At 37.3% G+C, this 12,832-nt stretch overlaps 1 protein-coding gene across 5 annotated transcripts in view; it reads left to right on the top strand.

Annotated features, from left to right (window-relative positions):
* The window catches only part of ANO10 (anoctamin 10), a 208,201-nt gene that overhangs the window by 19,513 nt on the left and 175,856 nt on the right, over window positions 1-12,832 (top strand). For all 5 annotated transcript variants that reach the window (XM_076006987.1, XM_012770397.3, XM_076006991.1 and 2 more), the window contains exon 5: window positions 10,915-11,034. In XM_076006987.1, the coding sequence (XP_075863102.1) occupies window positions 10,915-11,034 (120 nt within the window). The remainder of the gene's footprint in view (window positions 1-10,914; window positions 11,035-12,832) is intronic.

Consider the following 12,832-nt stretch of genomic DNA (forward strand, 5'->3'; position numbering starts at 1 on the left):
CCCAAGTAGCGGGGACTACAGGCATGTGCCACCATGCCCGCCTAATTTTTTGTATATATTAGTTGGCCAATTAATTTCTTTCTATTATAGTAGAGATGGGGTCTTGCTCTTGCTCAGGCTGGTTTCGAACTCCTGACCTCGAGCAATCCGCCTGCCTCGGCCTCCCAGAGAGCTAGGATTACAGGCATGAGCCACCGTGCCCGGCCAGCTTTTTGTTTTCTTGATCTGTGATAGCCCTAGAGATTCCCAACCAATATGGGAATTTCCTGTGTTTCTGCCTATTTGCTGTTTGTATTTTCTTTTGCTTTTGTTTCATAAATTTAGTAGTTATGTTTTTGGTTTCATAAATATTTTGATAGATTTTCATTGTAGATTGTACCTTTTATCATTATAAAGTATTCTTCATCTTGCTTACTGTGTTGTTGTTGCTGAATTCAGTCTTGTCTTGTAACTCTTGCTTTATTTTAGTTTGCATCTACTAGTTTGTTTTTGCCCATCCTTTTACTTTCAGCCCCTCTGAGTATAATTTTAAGTTGGATATATTAGAATATAGTGGGGTGCTTTGCAGTCTAATTTGAGGATTTTTTAAAGGACATTTTGTTTTGGGTTATCTTATTCATTTATTTATTTATTTTTTGAGACAGAGTCTCACTCTGTTGCCCAGGCTAGAGTGCCGCGGTATCAGCCTAGCTCATTACAACCTCAAACTCTTGGGCTCAGGCAATCCTCCTGCTTCAGCCTCCTGAGCAGCTGGGACTACAGATGTACTCCATCACACCAGGCTAATTTTTACTATTTTTAGTAGAGACAGGGTCTCACTGTTGCTCAGGCTGATCTTCGGAGCTCAAGCAATCCTCCTGCCTGGGCCTCCCAGAGTGCTAGGATTACAGGAGTGAACCACCGTGCCCGGCCTAAGGATTATATTCTTTGATTTATGTTTTCTGTTGAAATTGCTTCTTTCTATGCTTTTTTAAAGCAATCTTTTGTTATATGGGTTGTGTCATCTTTTTCCCCATTTCAAAGGAAAAACCTAGGAATATATTTTTAAAAATCATGAATTTATATATTGATATATTCAATTCACATTTAACATTGTAGGATTTTACTTACTTTGGTTTTATATTTTTATCTCTTGTCACTTACATTGAAAATCTTGATTCTTAATAATGTTACCATAATTAATAATTTGGTTTATCTCATAATTTATAGCTTATAAAGCCATGTGAATTTAATATTAACAATGCAAGTTCTGAATGAAGTTTAAGATTTATTTTTTTCCCGTTACTATGTGTAGTCAAAATGCGCTCAGTTTTAAATTAAAGGCTTGTTAGAATTCCTGTATGAACATCTGGCTCCAATGTTTGTGGATTAGGTTTTAGAGCAGTTTTCTCTAAATCTTATATGGAAATTGGTTTGTTTAGACTTTCCATCACTACTGGGGTCAGTTTGGGTAAGTTATATTTTCCTAGAAAAGTTTTTATTTTATCTAGCTTTACTTACTTTCATCAAGTTTTATGAGTTGATTTATGCAGATTTCTCTCAGGATCTTTTAAACTTCTGTTGTTTTTTTTTTTTTGAGACAGAGTCTCACTCTGTTGCCCAGGCTAGAGTGAGTGCCATGGCATCAGCCTAGCTCACAGCAACCTCAAACTCCTGGGCTCAAGCGATCCTCCTGCCTCAGCCTCCCGAGTAGCTGGGACTACAGGCATGTGCCACCATGCCTGGCTAATTTTTTTGTATATATATTAGTTGGCCAATTAATTTCTTTCTATATTTATAGTAGAGACGGGGTCTCGCTCTTGCTCAGGTTGGTTTCGAACTCCTGAACTCAAACGATCCGCCCGCCTCGGCCTCCCAGAGAGCTAGGATTACAGGCGTGAGCCACCGCGCCCGGCCTAAACTTCTGTTTTAATGGTATTTTTCCCTTTTCATATCTTATTTTGTTTGTGCTTTCTCTATTGTTTTTCCTTGATTTAAAGAAAATTTTTCTCTTTACTATTTAAATATTGAGGATATTCCTGTATCAACCATTAGCAGGAGATCATATGGGATGTGGGATCTTATTTCTGTAGGACTCTGAATCACTTTTTTACTTCTCTCCTTCCCCATAGGCTGTTAACCTCCACGGACCATTATTTTCCCAGGCACTTTCCTCTGTGTTTCCCAAAGCAGTGCTCTCCCAAGTCAGCCGCTGGTTGCTCTGTGCACTTTCCAAGCTCTTCCCTTTATCCCCTCCTGCTGTCAGTGCTCTGACCCATCCTCACATCTCAGACCTATTCTTGGAAGTTCCCACTCAATGTGGGGCTAAAGGAGGGCCGTGAGTCCTTGTTGGTGTTATCTAGGTTCCTACTCTTTGGACCCCTCTGTCCTCCCTGTTCTTCTGCACAGCACCTTTTGGGCTTCCTCCACTATTCTGGATGTGTGTCTAGATCTCTTCTGGTTCTTGGTTCTTTATTGCCTGACGTACACGTGGCAGTCTCCTCTGTCTCTAAGTCATGCTGTAGGCATTCTCTTCTTGTTGATTTGTATGGCTGTTAGGAAATGCCAGGAAATTTGGATGCAGGGACTCATTGTTCTTGTTTGTCTATATTTCCAGTTATCTGCATATGTCTTGATGATTATAATGTATGGGTTCTTCCTTTGGACATAATGTTCTTTCATTGTACTGATCAAAGGTTACCATGCTTTCAGGAAAATTGTCTTTAGTTATCTTTGAAGAATTGTCTGGTTGTGTTTGCCCTTTTCTTAAGTGGGGGCAATTATATGTATTATATGTGGGCTATTTCCTATTCTCTGTAATATTTTTAAGTCTTTGTTCTTATATAATTTTCTTAGGCTTGTCTACCAGTTTCCTAATGTGTTTTTTTTTTTTTTTTTTTTTTTTTTTTTTTTTTTTTTTTTTTTTTTTTTTTTTTTTTTTTTTTTTTTTTTTTGAGACAGAGTCTCACTTTGTTGTCCAGGCTAGAGTGAGTGCCGTGGCGTCAGCCTAGCTCACAGCAACCTCAAACTCCTGGGCTTGAGTGATCCTTCTGCCTCAGCCTCCCGAGTAGCTGGGACTACAGGCATGCGCCACCATGCCCGGCTAATTTTTTAAATATATATCAGTTGGCCAATTAATTTCTTTCTATTTATAGTAGAGACGGGGTCTCGCTCTTGCTCAGGCTGGTTTTGAACTCCTGACCTTGAGCAATCCGCCCGCCTCGGCCTCCCAAGAGCTAGGATTACAGGCGTGAGCCACAGCGCCCGGCCCCCTAATGTGTTTTGATTCTTTCCCTTTTTTGTAGCTTTTATCATGACTTTGAATCTTTAACAGTTTTATTTGTCTTGTATATTGCTTTTCTGAGCTCTCTCCTTCAGTTCTCATAGCTCTCCTTCAAGTTTTAATTTCAGAGATGTGATGGTTGCTTTAATTTCTTTTGCTTCATGAAGAATTTCATAATTTTTTGTTGCTTGATGCTGTAATTTTCTGCACTGTTTCTTCTCTGCCTTTTGTTTATGGTTTTTCTTTTTTTCTTGTAGTATTTTAGGTTTTCCTTTTTTTCCATATAGTATTTTTGCCTAGCTCTATACCAGTTTCTTTGTGGTTATTACGTGTTTTTTATTACTTATTTTTTAATGAATCCATATTTTCCCCAGACTAGCTGTTTTTGGAAGGAAGTGTATGTTTTGGAGAGTGGGGTGCTGGGGGCCTCCAGCAGGGAATCATAGTAGTAAAAAGCTTAGATTTTGCCTGGCAATACATTTTCCTGAGCCTGTGGAGCCCTGTTTTTGCAGGGTTTTTGTTGCTTTGGCATCTAGGCCTGTCTTTGGCCAACCAAGACAGAGCTGGTTACCCTCCATCCCTAGGTTCTACCAGGTAACTCTTCTTCCAACATGGCAGACCTGCCCCTTTCCCCCTCTAGCCTGGCCTCTGTTGTCTGGCTGTGGTGCCAAGCAGGGAGCAGACACCCCCCAGGGGTCTGCCTTGTATCCTTTTTTGCCTGCCTCTGGGCAAGGAGATGGTGGTTTCCCACCCCTCTACTGTCCAGTAGAACCCTGCCCTCTGCCCTGGGCTGATTTTCAAGACATCTTTATAGTTTGTGATTTGAGTTTTTAGTTTGTTTTTTCTTCCTCTCATCAAAGATGGGGTTTCTTTTTATGTTTCTTGTTTCTTTTGTTTTTAATTTGGTATCATGAACAAGAACAGGGGCAAAGATATCTTTCTGCCACTACTTGTATTTAAGAGATTGTTTGATGCTATTCTAAAATTTTTAAATGTTTCTTAATCTTTTAGTGGGAAGGCATGTCTTTAGACACAGCTGGGTACTGCATCAAGTAAAATACAAAGCAGATTGAGGCTGTCCTGGTTGCTAATGTAAGCATTCTGTTTCTTCCTGTTCATCTGCATTGGTCAGCCCATCATGTGGAAGTTACTGCTTCCACCTGTGAGTTTCTGCATGAGTACATCCTCTTGGATGTGGCTGGGACAGAGAAAAGAGTAAGCGTGCTCTTTCATCACATGGGATAGTGGAGCAGCAGTTTTCTAAATGCTCCCAGTTGCTTCAAAGAGAGAAGTTTTTAGCTGAATGAAAACCTTGAAGGAACATGTAAATGGATTTCTCTAACTGTATAGATAGCTAATCTGTTGTCTTGAAACAATAATAGAAATAACTTTCTATTATTATTATTATTATCTTGCTGGCAGGATGAGGCTTTTGTAAGTAAGGATTCTTTCTTTTTCATTCCTCCCTTGTTTCTTCTTCCTTCTCTTCCATTCCCTTTTTTTGTTTTTGAGACAGAGTCTCACTCTATTGCATGGGCTAGATTGCCATGTGTCAGCCTAGCTCACAGCAACCTCAAACTCCTGGGCTCAAGCAATCCTACTGCCTCAGCCTCCCGAGTAGCTGGGACTACAGGCATGCGCCACCATGCCTGGCTAATTTTTTACATATACATATATTTTTTAGTTATCCAGCTAATTTCTTTCTATTTTTTTTTTTTTTTAAGTAGAGATGGGGTATTGCTCTTGCCCAGGCTGATCTTGAACTCCTGAGCTCAAATGATCCTCCCGCCTCGGCCTCCCATAGTGCTAAGATTACAGGCGTGAACCACCATGCCTGGCTCATTCCCCTCTTTTTTGGTACTAAATTTGAAAACAATAAAATCATCTCACTCATGGTCATTGGAAAGTTTTTTATACTATCTAAGAATCATATGTAAGTTGTCTAGGCTGGATTTTTAAATTCTGCATTATTTTCTTCCTTTTTGTTTTTGAAAATGTGGTCCTTAAAAACGCTGTGCTGTTTTTGGCATCATTCTAATTTTAAATCATACTACTTGGTTGGAGAACAAGTGATATATGCATGATTATAAACTATGACCTATTTTCAAGTGCAAGTTTTAGAACTAATAAAACTTAGAGTAAGTTAAATCCTAGATTTTCATTAAGCTAATTCACATAAGTAAGTGGAAAGGAGCTGCTCTTTTGGGCAGCCTCTATGAGGCCGATTGGGAGGCAAGATTCAACGTGCTCAATGTGATGCCCATCAGCACTGTGAAAGGTGGCCAGGGCTTTCATGAGAAACACTCTCCACATGTTATATTTAATTTGATTTTCATTTTACACACAATGATTATAATAAATACACTTGCTGCTCACTGTAATTTTGTGTTTTGATAGAAAGCTTTCATTAAGTAGATAGCAAATTGTGTCATTATAAACACGATTTGAGGCAGTTAGGTGGCGCTGTGAGACGTGCATGTAAGGGATGGCCCTCGTTCCATCAAATGGCAAGCAATGTGGAGAATGGAAATTGGCTACACTTGTGTCTTGGTCATCAAGCATTCATCTCGACAGCCGTCCATTTCTTGTTTCCTTGTGAGAAGGATCTCTTTGTGCCCTACAACTCTACCTTTTCTTATTGCTTCTTAACAGTCTATCATAGTGCATATATCCTAATGAAAGATTTTCTTTAGAAAAAGAGGAGTTAAGGCATCCAAGAATTTCTTACATATTAACTGTATCCTAATTGTTGTCACTTAGTTTAGGTTAAAGCTCTGTCTCACAGTGTCTATCAGATGATTATCATTCTTTGATTGATGGGACCTGACTTATGTTTTAAATATTATATAGGTATTATTTTATGACATTATAGTAGCTTCTTTTGAATATCTTCTGTATACAAGGGTGGATACATTAGAGTGTTTGATACAATCTGTCTTCTAAAATCTTTAACTGGCTTTATATGAATAATGGAATAGATTTCAGGTAAATATCATGTAGCAGGGATATACATAAGAAGAACCACCTATAAATACCTGATAAATACAGTATATATATATATGCATGTGTGTATATATTGCTGGGCCCTGCAGCATACAAACACACACGCTATATTTTGACAAGTACATATTTGGGGATTTTATATCAAGCAGAGATGAAAACAGTACAGGAATACAGGAATATGAAAATGTATTTAGAAAACATAGGTAATCCCTAAGAGCATTTTTTCCTTCATGAAATCTAAAGTGGTCTGTTTACACCTGAGTGCTAGAGTCAGGGAGCTGGGCACAGCGGCAGCCGTAGGGATTGCGGGGCGTCTACATCGTGCAGAGGCTGCTGGCCTGCGGTTCCTGCTGGCGCTCCATGTGCTCTCCTCGCCTCTGCTGGGTTGGAGGCAGCAGCCTGCTTCTCCCTGTAGCACAGACACAGTAAGGAGTTATGAGAGACATTCTGTTTTTACTTTTGAAGTAAATATATCACATAACCAAAGATAAAGCAATATTATGTTAGTATTGTTACTGTATTATCTAATTTAGAGGGTCCTACTGTAAACCAGGCTACTGATAGTCTCTTAATGAATTTTGATTTGTTTGGCTGATTGTTCAATGATTGTAACAGTTATAACTGCAGGATTTGACAAGAGATCATTCGGCACTCTTGAAGGAAGGAATCTGCTTTAAGTTGTTTCTTTCTTTAAATAGGCCTACACAGCATCATATTTTCCTTTGAAGGTAAGACTCCTTCCTAGTAATTATGTTCTTAGCTGACATGAGAAGGTTGAAGGATTTAAAAAGAAAAATAAGCAAACCTCTATTTTTAGAAGCTGAAACCAGAACCATGCTTTTGGCATTGATGGTGAAGAGAAGCCCAGTAATTTAGAACCTGCAGCTTTCTATTCTCTCCGAGTCTTCAGTTCACAGTCCTGTTTTTAGAATTATACAAGCTGGTTTTTATGCCTGCTTGGAATGTCTCTTATAGTAGGATGGGATCATCTTTTAAAAAAGAATTTAGAAATAGTAAAATAATAATTTAGATGCCGTAAGTCAGTTCAAAGCTAAAAAGCCTGATACAGTAATTGAAAAGGCTAGTAATAGGAAGAACAAATCAGCTGTGGCCTGAGCATCTCCAAACAAGGGATAAGAATCAAACGGTTGTGTGTGATCGATTTTAACTCATGTTCGCTGAAGAAGAATCCACTGAAACATTAAAAAATATAGATCTGACAGCACCAGAGGCTGATGTAACTTAAACCATATGTCTCTTTACCCTTGTTACTGATATTTTGAACATATACCCTTTTTCAGTCATTAAGGAGAGGAATTTAATCATAACACTAGCTTTGAAAAACTTTCTTCCTCTGTGCTACTTACTTTTGAAATTATAATTGTAAGAAGAACTGTATATTAAGAATCTTTTTCTCAGCCTGAGACTTTTTTCTGTTGTTAGTATCAGATATCTCTTTATTATATTTTTTTTGTTTCTACGAAGTTAGGTTTTCTTTTAAATTACTCTGAAGATTTTACGATAGGGACCTGTCCTGAGAATACACTGTCTGTCTGTAGAATTTCTACACTGAAAACTTAAATCATGTTTCTCTTTCATGCTACAGACATTTATTTGCTGGTCTTCACTGAGGGGTCTTATGCCTGATATTCTCATCACCTGGTGATAGGTAAATAGGAGATAAGGGAGGTATCCCTTGGAATAGTTGAGCTGATAACACCTTAAAGAGCTTATCAGTGGATGAATACAGCAAAGCATCTTTACTTTGCAAGTTCATCTTAGGAGCATATTCTAAGTAGGAGACTATACTAGGAACTCGCGTGGAAAATATTCCATCTCCCCAAATAAGGCACAAGTTCATTTGAGTTTTCCATATCTACGGAACACACTTCCTCTTGAAGACCTGAAGACACCCTTTTACCCCCAGTGAGTAATTCTAAGTAATTACTACAGATGAGAGAATTCCCCATTTCCATTTAATATTGCCAGGAGATACTCTCTTTGGTTATATTCATTCGTCTCTTCCAGATATGTGCATGAATATTAAAACCATACTAGTTAAATGACTGCTGAAAGTAGGATGTCTTAATTTGATTTTGCTATTTGTAAATGTAAGCTTTGTTATCAGATTAGAAGAGATGAAAATGATTGAAAATGCTCAGTATCAACAAGAATGAGGAGAACTGAACATTTTCTTACCTTTACTGTAGTGGGAAGACAGATTGGTAAAATTTGTCTATAGGCAATTTTGTAATATGTGTCCAAACTTAAAATACATATGCCTTGGACCTGGCAAGTCTACTTCTATGTATATATAATTATATAATAAGAAAATAATAGACAAATTGGAAAAGGTATTTGTAAAAGAATTTTATCATTGTTTATAATAGAAAAAGGAAACAAATGTATATATTTCTAATTTCAGTAGATTTAGGGGATAATAGTGGTTTTTTAACATATGGATGAATTGTATAGTGAAGTCAGGACTTTTAGTGTACCTGTCACTCAAATAGTATACATTGTACCCAGTAGGTAATTTTTGATCCCTCACCCCCCTTCTACCGTCTCCACTTCTGAGTCTCCAGTGTTAATTATACCACTCTGTATGACCATGTATGCCCATTGCTTAGCTCCCACTTATAAGTGAGTACATGTGGTATTTGTTTTTCTGTTCCTGAGATACTTCACTTGGGATAATGGCTTCCAGTTCCATCCAAGTTGCTATGAAAGACATTTTTTGATTCTAATTTTTATGGCTCAGTAGTACTCCATGGTGTGTATGTGTGTTTACATACATATATACATATATGTGTGTATATGTATATACACATGTATACACATATATGTATATGTATATGTGTATACACATATATGTGTATATACACACCACATTCTCTTTATCCACTCATCAGTTGCTGGGAACTTCAGTTGATTGCATATCTTTGCAATTGTGAATTGTGCTGTGATAAACATATGCATGCATGTGTCTTCTTTCTTTCTTTTTTTCTTTCTTTTCTTTCCTTCATCTCACTCTGTTGCCCAGGCTAGAGTGCCATGGCATCAGCCTAGCTCACAGCAGCCTCAAACTCCTGGGCTCAAGCAATCCTTCTGCCTTAGCCTGCTGAGAAACTGGGACTACAGGCATGCATCACCATGCCTGGCTAATTTTTTCTGTATGTTTTTAGATGTCCAGCTAATTTCTTTCTATTTTTAGTAGAGACAGGGTCTTTTCTCTTGCTCAGGCTGCTCTTGAACTCCTGAGCTCAAATGATCCTCCCACCTTGGCCTCCCAGAGTGCTGGGATTACAGCCATGAGCTACTGTGTCCAGCCCCATGTGTCTTTTTTACATAATGATGTCTTCTCCTTTGGGTAGATACCCAGTAGTGGGATTGCTGGATTAAATGACAGGTCTACTTTTAATTCTTTGAGGAATGTCCATACTGTTTTCCATAGAGATTGTACTAATTTTACATTCCCACCAGCAGTGGATAAGCATTCTCTTTTCACTAAATCTGCACTAACATTTGTTGTTTTTTGACTTTTTAATAATGGCCATTGTGATGTGGGTAAAGTTGTATCTCATTGTGGTTTTAACTTGCATTTCCCCAATGATCAGTGATGTTGACCATTTTTTCATATGTCTGTTGGCCATTTGTGTATCTTCTTTTCAAAAAATTCTGCTCATGTGTTTTGCCCACTTTTTAATGGGATTATTTGTTTTCTTTCTTGCATTGTTTGAGTTCCTTGTAGATTCTGGATATTAATCCTTTGTTGGATGTGTAGTTTGTGAATATTTTCTCCCATTCTGTAGATTATCTATTTGCTCTTTTGGTTATTACTTTTTTGCTGTGCAGAAACTTTTTAGCTTATTGAGTCCCATTTATTTATTTTTGTTTTGGGGTCTTAGTCATAAATTCTTTGCCTATGCAAATATCCAGAAGAATTTTTCTCAAGTTTTCTTCTAGAATTTTTATGGTGTTTGGTCTTGCATTTAAGTCTTTAATCCATCTTGAGTTGATTTTTGTGTATGGTGAGTCACAGATAGGGATCCAGTTTCATTCTTCTATCTGTGGCCTTCCAATTGGGAAACAAATATTTTTTAATAGAGGATTAATAAATTATAGTATTTCATACAAGGGAATATTATGACACTTTTTTAAAAATATTATGACACTGTTAAAGGGACATTTCATGTTGTATTTATATTGGCATTGAAAAATATTTACTATGCACTACTACATGAGAAAAGATTACAGAACAATGTGATTTGTGTAAAATGATTCCATTCTTGTTTTTAAAGTATGTATTTATGGATGTATATTTTGAAATCTGGTTATACACTAAATTGCTATTTATAGTGGTTATTTTTGAGGGGAGGGAGAGAATAACAGGGGCCTCCCATATTCTAATTTGTATACTTTTATATGGTTTAAAATTTTATGTCAGCTTGTATTGATCTCATAGTCAAATAAAATGGTAAATATGTTTACATTCTGAAAAACAAAAGAATATACATGTTTGGAGTAGGCAGTATGATATTGGCCTCCGTGTAGTATTCTTTTGTGGAGTGTCCTTATAGTATTTGCTGAAGTGTATCATGAGCATCTCCAATCTATTTTATGTAGTTTGGCACATTTTCCCTGTGCAGTGAGAAGATTGCTGACGTCTGGCATCGTGATTCAGGTGTTTCCACTGCATGATAATGAAGCCCTGAAGAAGCTTGAGGACACCTGGTACACGCGGCTTACTTTAAAGTATCAGCCTATAGGTATGCGTCAATATCTGATCTCTTACAGAAGAGGAAGCTTCACCTGTAATGAAAAGTTATGATCCAGCAGTGGAGTCATCTCTCTTGGGCAAATATTTAGTGCTCTGCTACACAGGGCTGATCAGCTGCATGCGAGAACACATTTTCTTGGGGGAGTAAAATGGGTTAGATGACCTATTCATTCTTTTTTTTTTTTAACTTTCTAATACTATTCTAGATCGACTGAAACACAGGCTTTCACTAAATTTCACCAACAACACAGGCAGTTCAGAGCAGCATTCATAAATATGTGTCAGAGTTGGAAGAAAAAATTTTATAAGAATTTAGTTTGCTTGTGAATATTTTGTACTTGTAAATTTCTATGTCTGAAGAGCTAATTATTTAGAGTGGGCCAAGTTGTGCTTATCTTTAGGGCAGACTAGCAGCCCCAAACATCTTTTGAGGTAGTTTATGCTTATTTTGGTGTGTATTAGTGGATTTATCCATTTTCTCTGAATATAGTTATAAGAATAATTACTGATTTATTTGGTACGTGACAACCATTAAAGTGATGTCAATATGGATGTTCAAATTTTTGGGTTTGGTTATGTTTTTAAAGCATAAGAATTGCATTTAAGCTGGTAGATTTTACCTTAAGCAGCATTAGTATCATGTTTTTCTTTAAAGGATATTTTAATTTTGATTTTGTTTAAGGGAATCTTTCTAAAATAATTTTATTTCTAATTTCCATTCTGAAAATAACTTATAATAACTTATAACAATAAACAAAAATTGTTTTTAAGATCACACTCTGAAATTGTATTTAGAGGTTTTTCTTGTATTCTCTGAAAGGAAAAGTTTGCTTTTGATACTTCCAGGTCATACAATAAATCATTTATGTTCCACTTATAATACTTTTTCACTTTGTTTGGCATTAAGTGGCAGTAAATTTGAATTGCCTCTAGGACTTGTAAAGTGATAGTATCTCTTAGCTTTTTCGTAGGAAGGGGAGAAAGTGAGTTGATGGTGAAGGCTGGGCCTGGGTGCCGTGGAGGGTGCTGGAACTGGTGGTAGTAACTGGGGCCCAGGCAAATCTTGAGCTTCCCCAAGATCAAAAGGGGGAAGTCATCTGCTTTGGAGCCTGGCACCATGAATACCTTTTTTTTTTTTAATTGATAGGATATTCTTTGACCTGATTTAGATTTGAGGTGACTGCATCATGCCAATTGTTTTCATTTGCAACTGGGTTAGCTAGATTTAAGGATAGGAGATAATAGCTTAGTCCAGTTCACACTAACCTACCTTCATAGACTGATCTGATCACATTGTATTAAAAAGAAATACCTATATATATCTTTTAATTGCATGTAAGTATTTCTTAAATAATGCCAGCTGCCACACTTCTGCCCACCCCCACATCCCACCCTGGTCTCAGTGCAGGGTCCTCTTATGATCCAGGCATTCCCCATGTGGATGAGGCTGACAAAGGACGCAGTATCTGTGACCTTTCTTGGGTTAGTTTGTGTTGAGTTTGTAGAATATTAGTAGTAATGTTGCTTGGACCTTCTTCTGCACACTGCTTATGTGAAAGTATAGATAGATGGGTTCCTTGGCTGTTCTAGAAGTTCATGTGTAGAATCCTGTTTTATACTTCTGAATAATCTTTCTTCAGTGTATTGAAAAATTTGCCGTAACACATTGATGAAAGTTTATATCTTTGGGTAGGGAGAGCAGGATACTATGGATGGGGAGTCCTATTTATAAACAACATTTATAACTATAACACTAAAGTGGGAGAAAAGTGGGGAGCATAAACCCC

Source organism: Microcebus murinus, chromosome 1, assembly GCF_040939455.1.
Source record: "Microcebus murinus isolate Inina chromosome 1, M.murinus_Inina_mat1.0, whole genome shotgun sequence".
Classification (NCBI taxonomy): Eukaryota; Metazoa; Chordata; class Mammalia; order Primates; family Cheirogaleidae; genus Microcebus; species Microcebus murinus.